The sequence below is a fragment of the Pteropus alecto genome, unplaced genomic scaffold (assembly GCF_000325575.1).
Source record: "Pteropus alecto unplaced genomic scaffold, ASM32557v1 scaffold398, whole genome shotgun sequence".
NCBI lineage: Eukaryota > Metazoa > Chordata > Mammalia > Chiroptera > Pteropodidae > Pteropus > Pteropus alecto.
In genome coordinates, this window is record NW_006442497.1 from 2,602,177 (window position 1) to 2,625,223 (window position 23,047).

General features: G+C 46.3%; 4 protein-coding genes, 1 non-coding gene and 1 pseudogene across 7 annotated transcripts in view; 4 read left to right on the top strand and 2 right to left on the bottom strand.

Annotated features, from left to right (window-relative positions):
• Window positions 1-411: 411 nt before the first annotated feature.
• On the bottom strand, window positions 412-4,915 carry RNF167 (ring finger protein 167). 3 transcript variants are annotated; one of them, XM_015597452.2, is made up of 10 exons: window positions 4,825-4,913; window positions 4,197-4,690; window positions 4,033-4,113; window positions 2,770-2,843; window positions 2,521-2,608; window positions 2,265-2,355; window positions 1,955-2,060; window positions 1,719-1,812; window positions 977-1,057; window positions 412-899 (listed from the first exon to the last, which is right to left on the bottom strand). In XM_015597452.2, exons 2-10 carry the CDS (start codon window positions 4,231-4,233, stop codon window positions 601-603), a joined length of 951 nt encoding a protein of 316 aa, XP_015452938.1. In that variant the 5' UTR covers window positions 4,234-4,690; window positions 4,825-4,913; the 3' UTR covers window positions 412-600. The 3 variants fall into 3 exon arrangements, with proteins under 3 accessions (XP_015452938.1, XP_006922313.1, XP_024895922.1); XM_006922251.3 differs by having other exon boundaries at window positions 2,718-2,843; window positions 4,825-4,911; XM_025040154.1 differs by lacking the exon at window positions 2,521-2,608 and having other exon boundaries at window positions 2,657-2,843; window positions 4,825-4,915.
• A 206-nt stretch (window positions 4,916-5,121) lies between these two features.
• Window positions 5,122-7,884, top strand: SLC25A11 (solute carrier family 25 member 11). The gene is made up of 8 exons (XM_006922250.3): window positions 5,122-5,352; window positions 5,956-6,108; window positions 6,192-6,398; window positions 6,562-6,652; window positions 6,735-6,825; window positions 6,911-7,010; window positions 7,091-7,142; window positions 7,278-7,884. The coding sequence occupies exons 1-8, from the start codon at window positions 5,258-5,260 to the stop codon at window positions 7,431-7,433; spliced, it is 945 nt and encodes a 314-aa protein (XP_006922312.1). The 5' UTR covers window positions 5,122-5,257; the 3' UTR covers window positions 7,434-7,884.
• Window positions 7,885-8,707: 823 nt separating this feature from the next.
• Window positions 8,708-15,298, bottom strand: GP1BA (glycoprotein Ib platelet subunit alpha). Its single transcript, XM_025040155.1, has 2 exons — window positions 12,100-15,298; window positions 8,708-10,614 (listed from the first exon to the last, which is right to left on the bottom strand). Exons 1-2 carry the CDS (start codon window positions 13,815-13,817, stop codon window positions 10,116-10,118), a joined length of 2,217 nt encoding a protein of 738 aa, XP_024895923.1. The 5' UTR covers window positions 13,818-15,298; the 3' UTR covers window positions 8,708-10,115.
• CHRNE (cholinergic receptor nicotinic epsilon subunit) overlaps window positions 10,238-23,047 on the top strand; it is a 32,813-nt gene continuing 20,003 nt past the window's right edge. The window contains exon 1 of the mRNA XM_025040156.1: window positions 10,238-10,344. Coding sequence (XP_024895924.1) covers window positions 10,338-10,344 — 7 coding nt within the window. The 5' untranslated portion in view covers window positions 10,238-10,337. The remainder of the gene's footprint in view (window positions 10,345-23,047) is intronic.
• LOC112471447 lies at window positions 15,299-15,417 on the top strand. Its single transcript, XR_003043316.1, has one exon. It is a non-coding gene; the product is annotated as a 5S ribosomal RNA (ribosomal RNA).
• LOC112471467 lies at window positions 17,742-17,860 on the top strand (annotated as a pseudogene).

The window sequence follows — 23,047 nt, forward strand, 5'->3', positions numbered from 1 at the left end:
GGGATAGGAGAGCAGGAGGGGTTGAAATACTACAAAGTCTAGAAATCTGAGCGTGCCTCCATGTCCAGGACTATAAGCACCTGCCTCAAGCCTACCTGGCCAGGTGGCCCAGCCTTTCACAGTGGCATTTTCATTTCTAGGTCCTCAGTTTGCTAGTTCATTTGGTAGATGATGGAATAGTCATCCAGACCAGAGAATGGGTCCAGGCCTGCAGGCAAGGCAGGGCCAGTTGAGTCATCCTCCTGTGGGTGGGGCTCCCCCTCTCTGAGTCACAACAAATGCCTGCTAGGACTGTCCCTGTGACTATAGGTTAGTCTTTCCCAGCACTCCCCTGCCCCTTTATGGCAAAAAAAGGGGCAATTCCCCAAATGGGTAAGAGGTTCACCTGTGTGAGAATGATCTCTCCCTTCCTTAGTTGACAAAAACAACTTTATTAACCCAATAGACCCAGTCCCTTTGTACTCCCAACCCCCTCAAAAGGATGGGGTTGGGTAAGGGAGAAACCTAGGGCGGAATGCCCCCTACCCCTCAACAGAAGACTAGAGGGAGAAAGGGGCTGTGCAAAATAGGTCATCACAGGTGGGGAGTGACAAAAGGGTATTAGATCAGGATGGCAGCTGAGGAGGAAGGGGAGGGTGAGGGATCTGCTGAAGACCCAGGGAAAATAAGGGGGGCTGGGGCTAGGGAGCCAAAAGAAGTGGGACCTCTGGGGCTGGAGCCCAGAAGTGGAGTCTGCTCTGAGGCAGGATGGTCCCTTGGTTCCTCTTCCTCATCACCATCTTGTCCTGGAGTTTCTTCCTGCTCCTCATCCCCAGGTCCTCGATGGACAGGCTGCTTGCAGATGGGGCAAGTCTTCCGGGTCTGAGTGAGCCAGGGGTCCACACAGCGGCTATGATAGGCTGCCAAGAGGAAGGAGGTGAAGAACCTGATGCCTGCTGGTGGAGTGGGGGCATGACACAGGAAGTGAAGGCCTCACCATGAGCACAGGGGAGTACCCTCAGCTTGTCCCCATCCTCATACTCATCTAGGCAAATGGCACAGACATCATACTGGTCCCCTGGGGAGGAAAAAAGGAGTCCTTATACTGAGCCACTCTGGACCAGGCCCCCAAGGACTCACCCTGAGAGGCCTGTGGTCAAGCTAAACCTTGCAAAATTTATTTTTCCTGGTTCTACAGAGCTGTGGAAAAGCTAAGAGTGGGCCTGGCAGGGTAAAGCCAGGATAGAACATGAATTTGGGGTTAGAAGGACAAGCAGAGAAGCAGAGGTAAGAAAGGAAGTGGGTTTTTTGGGGGGAGGTGTGAGGGTGGAAAGTGGGAGGAGCGGAAACGGGGCAGGACTTCTATTATTGCCTTATATGGGCACTGGAGGCTCCAGGCCCAAGACCCAGCTTCTCCACACCTGTTTCTTCTCAGATGGAATCCCCCCACCCCCAACCCCACCCCGACTCTTTCCATTTTTCTGTTCTCTCCATCTTCTCCCTTATAAGCAAGGTTGGTCCTCTATCCTTTTCCCCAGCTACTCCATTTAATCATCTTTGCTTTCTACCTTCTATTCTGTTCCTGTCCTGTCCTGATTGTATGGGTAAAAAGAGGAAAAGTGGCATCTCAGGCTGACATCTCCCTGTCATCTTTCTTTGCCCCTTAGTTTCTGGGCTCAAACTCCTTCAGAACCAGGTAAGTTATGAGAAAGGCCTTCCGGCGCCCCTATTTCCTTCACCCTTCTGATAGTCATGTGTAGGAATCTGTTTCAGTTGCTCTTTGGTCAGTCGATTCCGCTGGAGCCGTTTCCGGTGCTGGATACAACGAACTATCTGAGGAAAGGGTGAGTGGATGGTCAGCTTTAGGGAACAAAACTGGATAATCCAGTACAAACCATCCCCATCTCAATCCCACATCCTGTCTGGCTTTAAAGGCCTCAGCTCTTCCCACCATGCTTCCTGAGCTACTACTCACCATCACTGCTCCCATGGCCAAAACCAGCAGTCCCACAATCCCTGTGAAAGGGATGAGGTAATATCCCAAGGGGAAGCTATTGTCTGGTACCAGAAGCACCCGAGCCCTGTGAAAAAGAACACCAGTATCAGAGGGACAGGAAAAGCAAAGGGACAAAAGAAGAGTGACAAAGTAACTGGTTCTTGACAAGGCCTATGGATGGGGAAGGGAACCGAAAGAAAGTAAAGAGACTGAATAGGAAGGGCCTAAGGCTTGGGCTTCAGGTTGGCATAGAACTACTGAAAGAAGAGTGAGGACGGACACATCCTACCCCTTCTCGTAGACAAAGAGGGCACGCAGGTACTCGGAGCTCCTCTCCCCAATAAACACAGACGGGATCCAGATCTGCTGCTGGATTTCCTCTGCAGGGATCAGGGCATTACAATGGGGATCCAACTCTCCACTCCAATCCTTTGGTAACCCTGGCATTTGGCTCTTTTGCTTCATCCCACCCTAAGCCTTCAGCCCTCCACCATCTCTGTGTGAGCTCTACTGAAAACCCAGCTGTTCAGATCTCCCAACCTTACCACTATTCCACACCATGTTCAGAAGTTCATTGGAATTCACATTGTGTACCACAGCTGCACCATACCCAGCCTTCTGAGCATTTAGGACCTAGGGAGACGAGGCAGGGGATAAGGAACCATTATGGACCTTACCTACCTTCATTCCTGGTGTCTTTTATCACCCTCAGCTTCCCAGCTCCCACTCCATATTCAGCAACCTTGAGATCAAAGTTGCAGTCGAATCTTCGAAGCAGTGCAATAAAGACTGACCCGTTGACCGGGGCTGGGGGTGGTGGGGCAATGGGGCTGCAGGCATTGGCCGGATGAGCCTCCACGAGGAAGCCCTGGGGAAAAGAAGTAAACAGATTTCACCTTCCTAGGTTCTGCTCCCCACAAGGCCCACCAAGCACAATGGTCCCCACATACTGCATGTTCTGTATCCTTCACTTCCTTCTCATTCCTGGGGTCTGAGCATCCCACCTAAGTCAGAAGTATACCTATTCTCAGCCTCCTAAAGATGCCACTAGATCAAACAACATCCCTTTACCAGACCCTCCCATCATCCTCCCTGTCCCAGATTAGCTAACTTATACCCCATACTCCAAGTTAATTGAAATTGTTCTGCCTTCTAGTTTCCCACTGATTGTAAATCAGTTCTTCACTCATCCAAGTTACTTTCTCTCAAGTTCCATTTCACATTTCCTTCTCCAGAACATACTCCCCTGTATTAAAAAAGACAAGAGGCCTAAAATGGAGTCACTAGTGCTAAGCCGCATGTCACCAAACTGATATTTAACACCTGACTCAATTACAGTTTCAGCCTCCCCCAGGAATGGAATCTTATTTAAGGCAATCTGGAATTGTCTGGTCACTAGTGAGAGACAATCTGCTTGATAGACCCCTGCCTAAAGAAGGGTGACCTTGCCACAAACAATCAGCTTTTTGCAATTATAACTTTCTTGTCCTGCTCCCTTCTGCCTATAAAATCTTTCAGTTTGTATAGCTCTTTCTACCTGTACCTGGGATGCTGCCCAATTTGTGAATTGTTGGATGAAGCCAGTAAGATCTTTAAAACTTACTTGGTAGACACACAACTATACTGATTATCTGTGGCCCAGTTGAGTTCTTACTGTGTGGCAATCTTTGTGATGAAGTACTACAAAATTGCTTACCTAATTTAATCCTCACAATAACCCTAATAACTTCTGTTATCCTACATTACAGCAAAACAAAGGCTTAGAAAGATAATTAATTTAGTTCAAGATCATAAAACCAGAAACTGATTCCAGAGATACTGATAAGCACCACTTTGCCCTGCCTTTTATTTTGGTTCACTTTCAGTCTCCTTCACAATGCTCGGAGTTCTAGTAGATTATGCTTTCTCCCTCTAATCTGGATTCCACACTAGATGTGCTCATGCACTTAATTCCTAACTTGCTTTTTCTACCTCCAGCTTCATACAAGAGCAAGGCTCCTCAAAACCCTATCCAGGATGGAGGATTTAGGGAAACAGGAAAATGGGAAGAAAATCACCTGAAGTCCCTCCTGGCTCAAGGCAGCCCCAAAGAGAGCTGGGAGATCTGCAAAGTCCATGCTGGCATTGTGGTCCGAGGTCTGCAGACAAGAGAGTTCATGTTCCCCCTTCAGCCTCCAACCGCTCTCTTAGCTCCCGTCCCCCATCTGCCCCTCAAACTCACCGCTCGAATGAGCCCCTGGATGGGGACTGCTCCCCATAGCACAGTGGCCACAACCACAGGAAGCGGGAAGGCCGCAGGGTGCATGGCAGCGGGAGGGGAGTGGTTGAGGAGGCCGCGTTCTGGTAGCAGGAGCAGAAGGGGAGTTCTGCGCCCTCTCCGCCCCTCCAAGATCCTAGGGGTCCAACCACCCCCAGGTCCCACTTCCCAGCTACATGGAGGCGGGGGGAAGGAACCCGGACTCGGGGAGTGAAATATCGAACCCGTTTAGTGGAGCTAAGAGAAGTACTAAATGTATCCTTTTCTGATACAGGAATAAAACGGGCAAAGAAAACGGAGGTAAGCACAGGTGACAAACTTCTGGAAGGGTGGGGGAACTCAAGGAGGTGGGACTTCCGGCCAGGTGGGCAGCCTTCCCAGGCCCTGGAAAAGGGTTTCCGGAGAAAAAAGTCAGGCCGCTTCCAGCATTGGACGCTCAAGATGAAGGACTTCCGGTCCTAAAAGGCCGGTTAAAAGAAAAGGTTAGAATTGGAAGGAGTGCCTGAAGATGAAGGGAGCACCGAAGTCCCAGAAGACGACCTAGTCGCTTCCCTTTTACTGCCCGGTTCCTGGAGCTTCCCGCTTTACAAACCTTTCCTACCCCTGGCCGCCACCGCCGCGGTACCTTCAGGTCTCGCGAGAGTCCTCACCACACCCCTCCCACCAGCTGAAATCATGTATCTCTCGCGAGAGATCTCTGTCTAGCCTAGCATACTTGATCTCGCGAGATTTCAATCAACCTCTATTTTCCCGCGATTCCAATTCGGTACAAAGTACGCCTTTGCTCTGACTTCCTAAATTATCACACCCCTTCCCGCACCCATCTTTGAAGCTCTTCCTTCAGCTCCGCCTTACTTCCGGCCGCCTTTGCTCTGTGCGCCTGCGCCAGCTTTCAGCTGGTGCTGGGCCTGAGCCGGAGGAGCGTGTGCGCGCGCGCCCTCGTCCCGTTGCGCGCGCGGTGTCACCTTGGGCGCGAGCGGGGCCGTGCGCGCACGGGACCGAGTGCCGAGGGCCATTGAGTAGTGATGGCGGCGACGGCGAGCCCCGGGACCGGCGGGATGGACGGGAAGCCCCGTACATCCCCCAAGTCTATCAAGTTCTTGTTCGGGGGCCTGGCCGGGTAAGCTCAGGCCCCAGGGATGGGAAAAGAGGAGGAAGGGACGGGTGCAAAGAACCGGGCCCAGTTCATCTTGGGATCTATTGCAGTGAACCGAACCCGCACAGGTTCAGCGCCGTTCCCAGTGTTTTGCGAGATCCTTCACGGGATGCTAAGATCTTTTCATCTATTGCACAGCCCCTGTTGGGCTGCATGCAGGGTCATTGCATGGCTCATGCCGGGCCTCTTAAGTTTCCCAACCCATTGCTTGGCTTTGCCGGGCCTTATCGGGTTCCAGGTCATTACATGGCTCCTGACGGATTACGTGAAATCCCAGGTCATGAATGCCAACCTCCCCTCCTTGAGTCGGACGGTATGCAGTTCCAGATCACTGCTTGACCTCCTTGGAGCTGCATGGAGCACTTTCATTGTGTGGCCCCTACTGGACTTTTCAGATCCATTGCTTTTAGTACACGCAAAGACTTAATACACGTCTACCAGTCTATTTAACACTTAGTCAGTTGCATGGTAGTCCCTGCTCTTTGTGACCCCTTGTTGCCAGGCTCCAGTGGATTTTGGTAGATGTGAGACACCTGGCTCTTGACTCCAACCCCTGTCTTCCCCCAGGATGGGAGCTACAGTTTTTGTGCAGCCCCTAGACCTGGTGAAGAACCGAATGCAGCTGAGTGGAGAAGGAGCCAAGACACGAGAGTACAAAACCAGCTTCCATGCCCTGACCAGCATCCTGAAGGCAGAAGGGCTGAGGGGCATTTACACAGGGTATTGGGGCCATAGTATGGGGGTAGGGTGCAGGTTGGCAGCTCCAGATCTGGGCCGGATACACTGACCCCTTCACTCCCCAGGCTATCAGCTGGCCTGCTGCGCCAGGCCACCTACACCACCACTCGCCTTGGTATCTATACTGTGCTGTTTGAGCGCCTGACTGGAGCTGATGGTACACCTCCTGGCTTTCTGCTGAAGGCGCTGATTGGCATGACTGCAGGTGCAACTGGTGCCTTTGTGGGAACACCAGCTGAAGTGGCTCTTATCCGCATGACCGCTGATGGTCGGTGAGTTCCAGGTCTGAGCCTACCTCCAGATCCATTCCCTGGAACCTCAGATTAAGGACTACTTATCCTAGAGCTAGAGCAGAGCATTCTGTCCTCCCTTTCTTTGCTCCTGCGGGGAAGGATAGTTTGTCCTGAGCTTGGCCTCTCCCTACCTTACCACCAGACTTCCAGCTGACCAGCGCCGTGGCTACAAAAACGTGTTTAATGCCCTGATTCGAATCGCCCGGGAGGAGGGGGTCCCCACACTATGGAGGGTGAGTGAAATGACTGGCTACTTAGGGGATGAGGGGTCAGGTCTGGAGCATTTCTGACTCCCCCACTTCCTTCTCTACCCAGGGCTGCATCCCTACCATGGCTCGGGCTGTTGTTGTCAATGCTGCCCAACTTGCCTCCTACTCCCAATCCAAGCAGTTCTTACTGGACTCAGGTGAGACCCAGAGCTGGGCCCTCAGCTCCCAGCTTGGCCTGGGACGGCTCAGAGCTGACTGCCACCCCCTGCTCTGCCTCCCCAGGCTACTTCTCTGACAACATCCTGTGCCACTTCTGTGCCAGCATGATCAGTGGCCTGGTCACCACTGCTGCCTCCATGCCTGTGGACATTGTCAAGACTCGGTGAGTCTGCAGGCCTGGACCTGGAGAGGGATGAGAGGGCTTCATTTATGTCTTTCATACTGTGACCTTCTCTCCTTCAGGATTCAGAACATGCGAATGATTGATGGGAAGCCGGAATACAAAAATGGGCTGGTGAGGAAGCAGGGCTGGGGGCCTGGGCTGGAGGATTGGATTCCCTGGGAGGGTTGTGAAGGTACCTGGGTATGAGAGCCAGGGCCCGAGAGGCCAGGTCCTAGCTCCAGCGCCTTTGCCTGCCTGCCTGTCTAGGACGTGCTGGTGAAGGTCATCCGCTATGAGGGCTTCTTCAGCCTGTGGAAGGGCTTTACACCATACTATGCTCGCCTGGGTCCCCACACCGTCCTCACCTTCATCTTCTTGGAGCAGATGAACAAGGCCTACAAGCATCTTTTTCTCAGTGGCTGAAGCAGACGAGGGCCCTGGAGCCGGTGTGCTGGGGCTCCCACTCGCCTGCTGCTCCTACAGTCATCGTATCCCCGGAGGGGCCTGGACTGCTGCCCTTGGCCTCTCTATTTATTTTCCCTCCACAGTGTGGTTTCCCCCTCTGCGGTAAAGGATTTTGGTCTGTCCTACTCCTGCTCCAGCTTGCCCTGCTTGTTTTGATCCTCATGACCTCTCCATTCCTGGCTGTGCCTTGGGGGGAGCTGAGAAACTCCTTGAGGATTTCCAGCCTCCTCTTGGGTGTTAGTTTCAGGGCACATAGGACAGCAGAAGATCCCCCTTCTCAGTAGGGAAACTAAGGCAGAGCTGAGGGGACTGGATAGAGCAGAAACGGTCAAGTTGGTGAAAGGGTATGCAGTGGGAGGATGTGGCCCTCCCTCCTTCCACCTCAATAAATTGGATTGATGACACCACCCCCAAATCTGGAGAGTTCTGGGGGCTGGTGCGGGGGGAGACTGAACAAAGAAGTGGGTGCTCTTAGAGAACAGGAATTGGAGTTTTTAAGAAAAATTTATTAAAGAAAAAGCACCTACTGGTTTTATGCAAATACTATGTAAATCAGCCTTGTTGCAGCAGCTGACGGGGTGAAGAAAACCAAAATCCGGGCCCTGTGTCTTGCTTCCCAGCCACTTGCCTGAGAACAGACAGACGTACAAGTTAGCACAAGTCATCTCACTGTAATCTCCAGGAAAAGTCTCCGGGGTCTGGTGACTGTTTCTGTGGCAGAGAAGGAGGGATAAAGAGTATGAAAGGGAAGGCCAACCTGTGGATGGTGGAGGGGCAGAGCTTGAGGGAGTGAGCACAGGATCCTGGCTCCCAACGCCTGGAGGCTTGAGGAAACTGGAGGGTATTGGCCAGAAACATGATCTGGACCCTAGGCTGGGGAGAGTAGCTGCCTTATCCAAATCTTTAGAAAGAGACCTTCCCAGGCCCTACCCTCAGGGAGCCTAAGAACTTCTTGGGGCATAAAAGGGCATGGGAAGGTCAATTAGAAGGAGGGTTAAGCAGTGTGAGGCCCGAAGCCCTCTGAGCCAGGCCAGGGGACAGGCAGGCGGCAGGTGGGAGCTGTCCCCTTGGCAGAGCATCGTCAATAGAAGAGGTGGAGCTCAGCAACCTGGCATCCCTGCTGGGCCCTCCCACCTCTGCCTCTCTCCTTAACCACTCCGTGTACATGCTGGTCTGGGCCACAGTGGCCACTTTGAAACAAGGCCTGAACCTTGTACTTACGGAGTTACAAGTGCAGGAGGAAAGATGACACAGGAGCAGTTGGAGAGCTGGGAGTATAGCAATAAACAGTTTCTGGGTAACTTGAAGTGCCTGGCCCAGCGTGAGGGAGGAGAAACCTGTGTACAGTAGCAGACTGGCTGGAGAAGTGGGATGGGGCAGCCCTCCTGGCTGAAGGAGAAAGCCTGGGGAGCAGGTGATCTATGTGCAGTTTGCAATAGCTGGAGCACAGGTTGTAAAATGTTAGAGAAAAAGCTGGACTGTTCGATGGGTCAGTGCACAGGAATAGATTGCCAAGCTCAAGAGTTTGTCTATCTGGGGAAGGGTTCAAAACAGGAGAGATGCATTCAGGTTTTCAAGTTAGGAAGATTCCTCTATTACCATCTGGAGGAGGGGGAATCTATGGAAGACTCAGTCTTCACTCATTCAGGGCCTCAGGCCTCAGTGTGAGAAACAGGGCAGGAGAGAAGGCCCCGTCAAATGTGGTAAGGGGAATGGCAGAATCTGTGGCACCAGAAGAGAAAAGTAGGTTCCGTTTACCTGCATCTTAGCTTGAGAACCAGAAACGGAGACTATTCAGTAAGACCCACCAACACAGTGCACACCCTGCCCCTGTCCCACTCACCTAGGGAGAGCAGGAGAGCCACATTTCTGAGGCCGCAGGTTTGGGCGATCACCCACCTTTGTTCCTAGTATTGTGGGTCACAGGCAGTTATGCCTCAGCAGTGTCACTAAACAGATCTTGAGCTGAAACTGGTGCTTGGGGTGTCCTGCAGGGTAGTAACCCCTGGAGGAGAGAAGTAGGTACCCAAGGCAGGGGAAGTACAGGCTAAGACTAGAGCTTTTTTGGATGAGTAGAGCACCTAGGGTCAGGGCAGTTGGGGCCTTGAAAATGCTAGTGACAGGTGCCCCAGTCACTCTCTCTCCAAAAGAATCTAATTTTTCTTTTTGAAGTTTTTTTATTATACAAACAATATGTAATAGTAGGAAACTAAAAAATGCTAAGCAGAGTAAAGGAAAACCATATTTACATCACCCAGAGACAATCAGGGCTCACATCTTGATAAATCTCTACAAATTTTCAGTACACAGATAAATGTGCGGACCAAGCTCTAATCTGTTTATTTGCTTTTTCCTAAAACTTCCCAGAAGTGGTAGTAACCTAATGGTCTGAGAACACTGCCCTGCCCCCCAAACCCATGTAGATTGGGAGCTTTATTCTGTGACCCACACAACTCCATTCCACTACCCATCGTGGTTTTCTAGGTCTGAGGTTGTATTCTAGTGTTGTGAAGAGAAGGCTTCTAATAAAGGAAAAGTAATTAAGACCTCCCCTTGACCCTGTGCTTACCCACCCACCCCCAGCTAGATCCCAATAGGAAAACCCATCAGAGCCTCTCAAGGTCCCCAAACCACCTACGCTTAAAGACTGTGGCCAGAGTACCTAATGCCCACTGTACCCAGCAGGTCTTGACCACGACCCAGACTCAGGGCTGAGGGCCACCGTCTTGCCACTAGAGGCCCCACACGGCCATTGGAACGGACCCACAAGAAGAGGCTGGAGCGAAAAGTTGGGAGTGACCCTCGAAGGAAAAGCAGCCAGGCCCGGGGCACCGTCACTTGCCTTCCTCTCTGCAGCTCCAGATGTGTGGTATGCATGACTGTGGCCAAGGCAACAGACTGGCTGAAGTCTAGGGCCTGTGGTTTCATGTGCCAGACCCAGATCAGGAGCAAGATGAGAACCACACAGGCAAACAGGAGCCAGAGGAGACCCAAGATGTAGAAACCCAGGGAGAAGAGGCAGCAAAAGTTAGGGTTAAGAAAAGGGTCGTTTCTGGAGCTATACACATTCCCTTGAGCCACCCCACGAACCTTCAGGATGTCGACAAACTCAGAGATGATTGTTGTGGTTTCTAAGATAGTAGGGAGTAAGGTAGGTTCTGTGGTAGTTAAGAAAATGGTTGGTTCTGAGGTGGTCTGGGTTGTGGGCTTTGAAGTGGTCTGAGTTGTGGTGGGTTCTGGGGTTGTGGGTTCTGGAGTGGTTGGGGTTGTGGGTTCTGAGGTAGTTGTGATGGATTCTGAGGTTGTGGGAGTTGTGATGGATTCTGAGGTTGTGGGTTTTAAGGTCATTAGGGTTGTAGGTTCTGAGGTTGTGGGTTCTGAGGTGGTCAGAGTTGTGGATTCTGGAGTTGTGGGTTCTGAGGGCGGGGTTGTGGGTTCTGAGGTGGTCGGGGTTGTGGTGGGTTCTGAGGTTGTGGGTTCTGAGGTGGTCAGAGTTGTGGATTCTGGAGTTGTAGGTTCTGAGGGCGGGGTTGTGGGTTCTGAGGTGGTCGGGGTTGTGGTGGGTTCTGAGGTTGTGGGTTCTGAGGTGGTCAGAGTTGTGGATTCTGGAGTTGTAGGTTCTGAGGGCGGGGTTGTGGGTTCTGAGGTGGTCGGGGTTGTGGTGGGTTCTGAGGTTGTGGGTTCTGAGGTGGTCAGAGTTGTGGATTCTGGAGTTGTAGGTTCTGAGGGCGGGGTTGTGGGTTCTGAGGTGGTCGGGGTTGTGGTGGGTTCTGAGGTTGTGGGTTCTGAGGTGGTCAGAGTTGTGGATTCTGGAGTTGTAGGTTCTGAGGGCGGGGTTGTGGGTTCTGAGGTGGTCGGGGTTGTGGTGGGTTCTGAGGTTGTGGGTTCTGAGGTGGTCAGAGTTGTGGATTCTGGAGTTGTAGGTTCTGAGGGCGGGGTTGTGGGTTCTGAGGTGGTCGGGGTTGTGGTGGGTTCTGAGGTTGTGGGTTCTGAGGTGGTCAGAGTTGTGGATTCTGGAGTTGTAGGTTCTGAGGGCGGGGTTGTGGGTTCTGAGGTGGTCGGGGTTGTGGTGGGTTCTGAGGTTGTGGGTTCTGAGGTGGTCAGAGTTGTGGATTCTGGAGTTGTAGGTTCTGAGGGCGGGGTTGTGGGTTCTGAGGTGGTCGGGGTTGTGGTGGGTTCTGAGGTTGTGGGTTCTGAGGTGGTCAGAGTTGTGGATTCTGGAGTTGTAGGTTCTGAGGGCGGGGTTGTGGGTTCTGAGGTGGTCGGGGTTGTGGTGGGTTCTGAGGTTGTGGGTTCTGAGGTGGTCAGAGTTGTGGATTCTGGAGTTGTAGGTTCTGAGGGCGGGGTTGTGGGTTCTGAGGTGGTCGGGGTTGTGGTGGGTTCTGAGGTTGTGGGTTCTGAGGTGGTCAGAGTTGTGGATTCTGGAGTTGTAGGTTCTGAGGGCGGGGTTGTGGGTTCTGAGGTGGTCGGGGTTGTGGTGGGTTCTGAGGTTGTGGGTTCTGAGGTGGTCAGAGTTGTGGATTCTGGAGTTGTAGGTTCTGAGGGCGGGGTTGTGGGTTCTGAGGTGGTCGGGGTTGTGGTGGGTTCTGAGGTTGTGGGTTCTGAGGTGGTCAGAGTTGTGGATTCTGGAGTTGTAGGTTCTGAGGGCGGGGTTGTGGGTTCTGAGGTGGTCGGGGTTGTGGTGGGTTCTGAGGTTGTGGGTTCTGAGGTGGTCAGAGTTGTGGATTCTGGAGTTGTAGGTTCTGAGGGCGGGGTTGTGGGTTCTGAGGTGGTCGGGGTTGTGGTGGGTTCTGAGGTTGTGGGTTCTGAGGTGGTCAGAGTTGTGGATTCTGGAGTTGTAGGTTCTGAGGGCGGGGTTGTGGGTTCTGAGGTGGTCGGGGTTGTGGTGGGTTCTGAGGTTGTGGGTTCTGAGGTGGTCAGAGTTGTGGATTCTGGAGTTGTAGGTTCTGAGGGCGGGGTTGTGGGTTCTGAGGTGGTCGGGGTTGTGGTGGGTTCTGAGGTTGTGGGTTCTGAGGTGGTCAGAGTTGTGGATTCTGGAGTTGTAGGTTCTGAGGGCGGGGTTGTGGGTTCTGAGGTGGTCGGGGTTGTGGTGGGTTCTGGAGTTATGGGTTCTGAGGTGGTCAGGGTTGTGGGTTTTGGGGTTTTAGGTTCTGAGATGGTCCAGTTTGTGGGTTCTGGAGTGGTCAGGGTTGAGGGTTCTGGGGTGATCCGGGTTGTGGTGGATTCAGTAGTGGGTTTTTGAGTCGTGTAGAATGTAGATTCTGTGGAGGTTGGGGATGTGGTCTGTTTCTTAGTGGACTCTTGGGTTGGAAGCAAGTAGGGCATTTGGTTGTCTACAGAAACAGTAAATTCTTCATAGTGTAAGGCCCAGTGGGTTGTATGGGCTTTGGTGTTGGTAGAGAACCTGACCACAGTCCTTGTAGCAGGCACCTTATCACCCTTATGGTTCTCTTCTTCATAATTATCATAGTCGCCTGGGTCATCCCCATGACTGAGGGGGGAGCAGCCCTCCCCTGAGTAGGCAAAGACGGATGTGTCAGGTATATTGACGCATTGAACACTCTCCACTTTGGGGGTCATGGCCTTGACGTCCACACCCTTCTTCCATATGTAGACATTGTTGGCATTGTCCTGCAGCCAGTGACTGAAATAGAGGAGGTTGCAGTCACAGAACCAGGGGTTGTTGTGGAGAAAAACAAAAGGCAGGAGGAGGTCCCCAAAGAAGCCCTTTGGTATTGTTTTCAGCCAGTTCCCTTGGAGGTAGAGGGTGTCTAGCTCCTCCAACCCATCCAGGAACCCAAGGGGAAGGTCCTCCAACTTATTGTCAGCCAGATTAAGCTTCCTCAGTCGGGTTGTTGGTGCCAGGAGCTGGCGAGGCAGAGTCTTCAGCTTATTGCCACACAGGTAGAGCTCATGGAGTTGGCTCAGGCCATCCAGGGCATTAGGAGACAATGAGTCCAGCTTGTTGAAGGAGACATCCAGGGTAACGAGTGCTGGCAATGCCTGTCCTAGCAAGGGCAGGCTTTTCAAATTATTATGAGGCATTTCCAGGGTCTCCAGCAATGGCAGCTTCCCATCAGCCTGCAGGTTGGTCAGCTTGCTGTCACCCAGGTGCAGCTGAATGAGGTGAGTCAGACGCACCAGGGGCGCTGTGGAAAAAGTGCCCAAGGAGTTCTTACTCAGGCGGAGGATGTTTGTGTCTGCTGGTAAGTCTGGAGGCAGCGCCTTCAGTCCCAGATTATCACAGTTCACTTCCACCTGGCTGGCCACTTTGGTGACCTCACAGGTGGACTGGAGGTGTGAAGGGCCTGGCAGGAGGAGCAGCAAGAGGAGGAGAGGCATGGGGACCTGTGGGCAAGGGGAGCTTGAGTGGATTCCCAACTGGCCCCCAGCACATTCCCCCTGGCTCTAGCCCTCACCGAAGCCTCCAGGATCTTTTCCAGAAACTCGGCTCCCCCACCTCCCATCCTCTCCACTCCCCTCTCCTACCCTTGCCCCCCAAAGCCTAAACTGCTAGCTCAAGGTCCTTAGCTCTTATCCCTCCTTCAGAACCCTTCTTCCCCTAACCCCAACCCCAGCTTACGGGTAGGCAGAAAAACCTCCGAGGGCACAGAACTTCTTCCAGGGTGTGACTCGGTCCTTCTTTCTTCCAACTCCACGGAGGGCCTGGTCAGAGGCAGGAAGGGGATGGGGATGGGGAGGAAATGGCACCCTGATAGGGATTCCTGTGACCCAGTGAACAGTCTCCCTCCCGGACACTGGCCCTTATCATCCCTTTCCACAACTTTCCCCCAAGGCCTCCTTTGGGCTCTACTTTCTCCCACTTTCTTTCTATACTAGGGAAATTGGGAGTGGACTCCTACAACCACCAGCTTCATCCAGCTTTTAGGAATCTTCCGGCTGTCATTCTCACTTCCCCTTCACAGTGACATTCTTAGAGTTGCCTAATTTTAACCCTCACCTCCCTCTGCCTTCTCACCTGACTTTAGGCTGGTTTCTTACCCACAACCCTCCATTGGTTCAATTCTTGCCAAGGTCACCAGTGCCTCTCACCCCTCTATGTCCACTGGACACTTTTCTATTATGATCTTGTTTTCTGCAGCCTGCTCACATGTGGCCACACCCACCTTGGGACTCATGACACTAATTTCCTGGTTTTCCTCTTACATCTCTGGCTGGCCCTTCTCAATTTTCTTTGTGGATTCCTCTTCCTCTACCCTTCATGAAAATTAACCTGCCCCCAGATTTTGGTTCTTTGGCCTTCTTCTTTTCTTATGCTACATAAACACCTGAGATTATCTTCATCTATTTTCTTGTTTTCAATCATCATCCATACTCTATTGACTCAAATCTTTAGCTCTGACCCTTCCTGAGACCCAAACACATGTGCTTCACTGACTTTTGGATGTCCCAAAAGCACTAAAATATGTTCATAACTGAGCTCATTGTCTCTCTTCCAAGTAGCTTACTTACTCTCCTGTGTTGCCCAACAACCTGGTGAATGATACCATCATCTAGTCATTAATCTAGCCATTCAGTCAATACAAACAAAATCCCTGACAGATATCCTTAACTCCTCCTTCCCTAATCCCCACATCAAACCTGTCACCAATTCCCACTGATTTTACCTCCTAATCTCTCTCATATGCACTCCTTTCCATTCCCACTACCACCATTCCTAGTCCAGGCTGCCACCTTCTCTCTACTGCTTCACTCTACTACTTCTCATCTTGTTTCCCAGCTTTCTGACTTCCTTTCTTCCCATTCCCCACTGGAGTGGTCTTTCAGAACTTCAGATTTGCTTAAATTCTTCTACTGCTTGAGTCTATGGCCATGCCACCCTGAATGTGCCTGATCTCGTCTGATCTCAGAAGCTAAACAGGGTGGGGCCTGGTTAGTACTTGGATGGGAGACCACCTAGGAAGATCAGGTGCTGTAAGCATTTAAAAAAGTAATAATAATAATAAATAAGTAAATTTTTCTACTGCTTGAAATGCATCAGTGCCTCTTTATAGCCCTCAGGAGGAAGTCTAAGATCCTAATATGGCCTTTAGAGTCCTGTGTGATCTGACCTTTGCCTACCTGTCCAGCCCCATCTCTTAACACTCCACCCTTCACTCTAGATCATTCTTTCTTGTGCCTGGACTCTCTTCTTATCCCTTATCCCCTTCTGCATAACTCTTACTTATTTAGAAATTTCCAGTACAGAATTTCTTTCTCTAGAAAGCCTTTTAGGATTTCCTAACACCAGGTTAGGTGCTTGTTTCAGAGATTCAGCCACCACATCTGTTGGTCCACTGTCCCTTCTAGTGATGAAAATCTGCCTCCTACTGACCCCCAGAAAGGGCACCATGCAACCACATAAGCTGCCTGGCTCTATCTGCTCACTACTGGTGACTGGACAAGGGTGGACACTTGAGTCAGATGCAATTAATCCGTAGACTTGCCATTTATATAATTTTCCAGCTGCAAAAGTAATTGAAAAGGTGGAAAAAGTGAGGTAGCAAGTAGCAGGAAATAAGGTGGAAAGTTGTATGGAGAGAGGCCATGATATGGAATAAGGCCACTGAAGCTGTTAATATTTTGCTGCATTGGTATCAGGGTTTTTAGTTGTAAGAAACAGAAAGTGTTCTGGCTAATATAGGCTGAAAAGGAATTTATTAAAAACACATTGGTTACTTCACAGACTTGTAAGTGATGGCTAGACAACCAGACTTAGAACTACATAGCTAGGACTAGTGCCCAAAGCCAAGCTGCAGAACCTGTCTGGTGAGCTAAACTCTGCTGTAAGAGCAGGTCACTGAAGCTTGCACCACTCCAGCTGCTGAGCCAGGAACTCAGTATTATTGCAAACTCCCTACTGCAGAGTGAGAATGCTGCACCACCCCCACTCCTTTGTGATACTAGCTCCTGATTCAAAGTCTAGGTGTGAGTCTGATTGGTCCTGTGCCTATGACCCAGCTGCAAAGGAATCCAGGTAAGCAAATGTCTGCTATTTTCAGCTTCTGTAATAAGAGCCAAATTGTTCTTCTCCAAAGATTCATAAGTTGAAGGATTCTGTAGACATAGGAAAGAGATTCATATGCTTGAGTACCTACTGAAATGATCCTATGTTTTTTTCCTTCACATGTCAATGTCCTGAATTTTTTCTAATTTTGCATCATTGAATGTTTGGGATGAACCCTACTTGGCCTTTATGAATTAGTCTTTTAATATAATTCTAGGTTGGTTTGCTCACATTTTACTTAGTTAGAAATAATATTTTCTAAGTTAGAAAATAGGAGTGGCCTGGGTAATGTCAGCATCATGGCTGGGTAAGTGACTTCATTGTTTCTCCACTTAAACTTACAAGTCAAACAACTATAATTCAATAAAGGATCCCTTGCTCAATACACAAACACACCTGAAAGGTCCATGTATCAGAATATCTAAAGGGTGGTATATTGGAATGAGTAGGGGAAGTGGAGTGAGTAGGGGAAGTGGAACGAGTAGGGATGGTAGCTCCTGATACAGCACCCACAGTGACAGTGACAGCAGAGGAAAAGTCAGGCTACAGCCCTCACACTGTGGCCTGCCATGTAAGAGGGGCAGAAACAATTTCTCTCCAGAAAAATTTCCTTTGCCCTCTCCCCATGGTGGCAGAGCCAGGTAGAGGTGGCTAGAAAGTTTAAAATAACACAGTGGTGCTGATAAGCATACTGGAAGGGGATGCAGAGCCGTGAGGTTGCAAACTTACATCTCATGCCCACACTCCTCAGCAGAGCCTGATAAAGGAAACTGAGATGTCCCAAGCAGCATAGCAAAAAGAAAGTACCCTAACTATCAACCTGCTGAATTGTTGAGAACAAAACAGTATCTAAACAAGAAAAGAGTTCATTACCTAAAATATGCAGTCAGAAAAATAATCCATCAAATACCATAAACAACCAAAGTAACTTGGGAGCACAAAAAGGAAATGAAAAGTTTCCAGAAACCAAACTCAAACTCATGGAAGATGATGATTTAAATGACAGAGAATTCAAGATTGCAATTATGAAGAAACTCAATGAAATACAGGAAAATAAAGAAAAGCAGTTCAATAAGCTCAAGAATAAAATCAAATAAAAGGAGTACCTTACCAAAAAGATTGAAACTATAAAAAAGAACCAAAAAGAAACTCTGAAGCTGAAGAACTCAATAAAGGAGATGACTCCACTAGAAAGTAATGAAAATAGACCAGACCAGATGGAAGAAAGAATTAGCAAGCTTTAAGTTAGAAACTTAGAAGTCTACGGCCATGCTACCCTGAACAAACCCAATCCTGTCTGATCTTGGAAGCTAAGCAGGGCCAGGCCTGGTTAGTACTTGGATGGGAGACCACCTAGCAAGACCAGGTGCTGTAGGAGTAAAAACAAACAAACAAACAAACAAATAAATAAGTGATTGTAAGCTGACAAGGTCCTTGCAATCTGTGAGGTCAACCAAGGGTTGCCTCACCTAAAAAATAAAAATAAAAAAATAAAAGAGTAAACAAAGGAAAAATAATAGAAAAACCCCAAACCAAAATAGCAGACAGATCACAAGGGAAAAAAACAATGGAGATAAAGAGCGACCAGGAAACAAAAGGTAAAATGGCTGTATTAAGTCCCCATATGTCAATAATCACCCTAAATGCAAATGTACTGAACTCACCAATCGGAATGCACAGAGTAGTGGGGTGGATTAAAAAACAAAACCAAACTATATATTGCCTGCAGGAGATTAATCTCGGCTCCAAAGACAAACATAGGCTCTAGGTGAAGGAGCGGAAGATGATATCTCAAGCAAATGACATCCAGAGAAAAGCAGGCATAGTAGTAATTATATCAGACAAAATTGATTTTAAGATAAAAAAGGTAACAAGAGACAAAGGTGGACATTTCATAATAATAAAGAGGACAACTCATCAAGCTGACATAGCAGTTATCAACATATATGCACTCAAACTGAGAGCACTAAAATATATAAAGTAATTACTAACAGAAGTAAAGAGAGAAAAAGACAAAAATATAAATATAGTAGGAGACCTGAATACCCCATTGACAGCAATGGATAGATTATCCAGACAGAAAGTCAATTAAATATTGGCCTTAAATGACACATTAGATAAAATGGACTTAATTGATATTGATAGAGCTTTCAATCTCAAAACTATAGAATACACATTCTTCTCAAGTGCACATGGAACATTCTCAATGATAAACCATATGTTGGGGCACAAAACTAGTCTTTATAAATTTAAGAAGATTGAAATCATACCAAACATTTTCTGACCACATTGTTATGAAACTGGAAATTAAGAAGAAAGTCGAACGCCTCGAATATGTGAAGATTAAACAACATGCTAATGAAAAACTATTGGGTCAAAGAAGAAATAAAAGACCTAAAAATACATAAAGACAAATGAATATGAAAATATGACATACCAACATTTTTGGGGTGTAGCAAAAACAGTAGTAAGAGGTAAGTTTATAGCATTAAGGCCTACCTCAAGAATCAAGAAAGATCTCAAACTATCTAACATCGCACCTACAAGAACTAGAAAAGAAGAACAAAAAAAACCCCTCAAAGTTAGCAGAAGTAAGAAAATAATAAAAATCAAAGTAGAAATAAATGAAAGAACAAAAAGACAATAGAAAAAAATGAAACAAAGAGCTGGTTCTTTGAAAAGAAAAACAAAATTGACAAATCTCTGACTAGACTCACTAAAGAAAAAGAGCAAAGACACATAAATAAGAAATGAAAGAGGAAAAGTTACAGCAGATACCACAGAAATACATAGGATTGTACAAGAATATTATAAGGCCATACACCACCAGATTTGATAACCTAGAAGAAATGGACAAATTCTTAGATATATACAATCTACCTAGACTAAACCATGAAGAATTAGAAAACCTAAATAGACCAATCACTAGTAAGGAAATTGAAACAATAATTAAAAATCTCTCAAAAAGCAAAAGTCCAGAAATAGAGATTTCAGTGGTGAATTCTACCAAATAGTCAAAGAAGACAATACCAATCCCTTTCAATCTATTCCAAAAAAACTGAAGAGGAAGGAATACTTCTTAACTCATTTTATGAGGCCAAATTTACCCTGATATCAAAACCAGGTAAAGACAACACAAACACACACACAAATTGTAGGCCAATATCTCTGATGAACATAGATGCAAAAATCCTAAATAAAATACTAGCAAATCCAGTACAACAATATGTTAAAAGGATCATACATACATCATGATTAAGTGGGGTTCATTTTATGATACAAGGATGGTTCAACATCCACAAGTCAATCCATGTGATATGGCACATTAACAAAATAGAAGGTAAAAATTATAAGGTAATATCAATAGATGCAGAAAAAGCATTTGACAAGATACAAAATCCATTTATGATAAAAACACTCAATAAAATGAGTATGGAAGTTAAGTAACTTAACATAATAAATGACATATATGGCAAACCCTCAGCTAACATCATATACTCAATGGTGAAAAACTGAAAGCTTTTCCTCTAAGATCAGGAACAAGACAAGAATGCCCACTCTCACCACTGTTATTCAACATAGTAACTGGAAGTCCTAGCCAGAAAAATTAGACAAGAAAAAGAAATAAAAAGCATCCAAATTGTGAATGAAGTAAAACTGTTGCTACTTGCAGATGACACAATTCTATATATAGAAAACTGTAAAGACTCCACCAAAAAACTATAACAAACAATAAACATACAGTAAAGTTGCAGAATACAAGATCAATATACAAAAATCCATTGCATTCCTGTATACCAACAATGAAACATCAGAAAGAGAAATGAAGAAAACAATCCCACTTACGATCGCAACATAATGGATAAAATAGGAATAAACTTAACAAAGAAGGTGAGGAACTTGTATACTGAAAACTACATTGTTGACATTGTTGAAAGAAATTGAAAAAGACAAAGAAATTGAAAGATATTTCATGTTTATGGATTGGAAGAATTAACATTGTTAAAATGGCCATATTACCTAAAGCAATATACAGATTTAATGCAATCACTATCAAAATCCCAATGGAGTTTTTCAAAGAAATAGAACAACAACAATAAAAAACCCTCAAATTTGTATGGACTACAAAAGATTTCAAACAGCCAAACAATCCTGGGGGCAGGGTGGGAAGAACAAAGCCAGAGGTATTACACTCCCTGACTTCAAACTACACTGCAAAACAATAGTTATTAAAACAGTATGGTATTGGCAGAAAAACAGAAATACAAACTAATGGAATAGAATTGAGAGCCCATAGATATAGAGAATAAATACAAAGATATTAGAGAATAAGCTGATGGTTGCCAAAGGGGAGGGGGTGGAGGGATGGGGGAAAAGTATTTTTTTTAATTTTTAAAAAGAATTGAGAGCCCAGAAATAAACTCACACATATATGGGTAACTAATTTTCAACAGAGGAGCCAAAAACATACAATGGAAAAAGGAAAGTCTCTTCAATAAATAGTGCTGGGAATCTGAAGAGCCACAGGCAAAAGAATGAAATTAGACTGCTATCTGACGCCATACACAAAAATTAGCTCGAAATGGATTAAAGATTTGAATATAAGACCTGAAACAATAAAACACATAGAAGAAAACATAGAAACTAAACTTGTGGCTATTGGCCTTAAAGGGGGTTTTGTGAACTTGACCCGAAAAGCAAAGGAAATAAAAGCAAAAATAAATGAATGGAACTACATCAAACTAAAAAGTTTCTATATAACAAAAGAAACATCAACAAAACAAAAAGGCAACCAACCAAATAGGAGAAGATATTTGTAAAAGATACCTCTGATAAGGAGCTAATATCCAAAATATGTAAAGAACTCGTACAACTCAACAGCAACAAAACAGTCCAATTAAAAAAGTGGGCAGAGGACCTGAATAGATACTTTCAAGGAAGACATATAGATAGGCAACAAACATATGAAATATATGCTCAACATCAGTAGTTATAACGGAAGTGCCAATCAAAACCACAATCAGATATTACCTCACACCTGTTGGAATGGTTATTCTCAATAAGACAAAAAATAAGAAGTGTCAGATAGGGTGTGGAGAATGTAAATTTGTGCAGCCACTATAGAAAACAATATGGAGATTTCTCAAAAAATTAAGACTAGAGCTACCATATGACCCAGAATCTGTCTTCTGAGTATCTACCTGAAAAATTAGAAAACACTTATTTGTAAATATATATATGTCCCCTATGTTAATTGCAGCATTATTTACAATAGGGAAGACATGGAAACAACCTAAGACTCCTTTGATTGATGATTAGATAAAGAAAATGTGGTTCATATACACAATGAAATACTACTTGGCCATAAAAAAGATAAAACATTGCCATTTGTGACAATATGGATGGATCTTAAGAGTATTTGCTAAGTGAAATAAGTCAGATGCAAAAGGACAAGAACTATATAATTTTACTCATGTGGGATATAAAACAGAAAGCAACAAATGAACAAATGAAATAAACAAAAAACAAAATCATAGATACAGATGACAGAATGGTGGTTACTAGAGTGGGGAGAAAATGCAGTGAGTAAAGGGGGTCAAATATATAAAGGTAGTGGGCATACAATAGAATATAGATGTCATATTATAAAGATGTACACCTGAAACTTATATAATGTTATTATTAACCAGCCACCACAATAAATTTAATTTAAAAAGTACAGAGCCTTACATAACCCTCCCCCCGCAAAAAAAAAAAAAAAAAAAAATCATAGGTTTCTTTTGTGGGGCTTTGTCTTTTTCTGTTTGTTTCATTTTGTTATGTCATCTGAGTTATAGTGGCCTTATAAAATAAGTTGGAAATTTTTGTAGTCTCTAGAAAAGTTAAGAGATCTTAGGGATTTTCTGCTTTATGAAGCTTTGGTAGAATTCACCTATAAAACCATCTGGACCTGATGCCTTTGTGAGATAGCTCCTTGAATATATTTCTAATTCCTACTCTAATTATTACTCTGTTGGGGTTTCTATATCTTGAGTCAATTTTAGTCACTGATATTTCTAATAAAATATCTATTTCATATAGCTGTTCAAATTTATTATTGCAAGTTTGAAATTTTATACTTTTATCATTTGTTAAAATCTCCAAAGCTGTAGTTATGAACACTAGTATTGTTTATTTGTATTTTCTATTCCTTCCTCAATCCCTTACATCCTTTCTTTTTTCATCAGACTTGCCAAAGATTAGTCTATTTTATTGAACCAAAGAACCAAATTTATTAGTTTTTCTAGTCAATTGCTGTGTATTTTTTCTATTTCATGATGAATGTCTACTTATATCTTTAATAATTCCTCATACTTTGAGCTTATTTTTATGTTCTCTTTCTACCTTCTTGAATTGAAATTTTAGTTCACTTATTTTCAATCTTGCTTTTCAGGTAAATCCATTTAAATTATACTTTTTATTTGAGTATTACTTTGTTCCATCTTACACATTTATTTTATCATTAATATTGTTGTTGAACCCATTCACTGAGCTTTAATTTCAGCTATTATATTTTTCAGCTCTA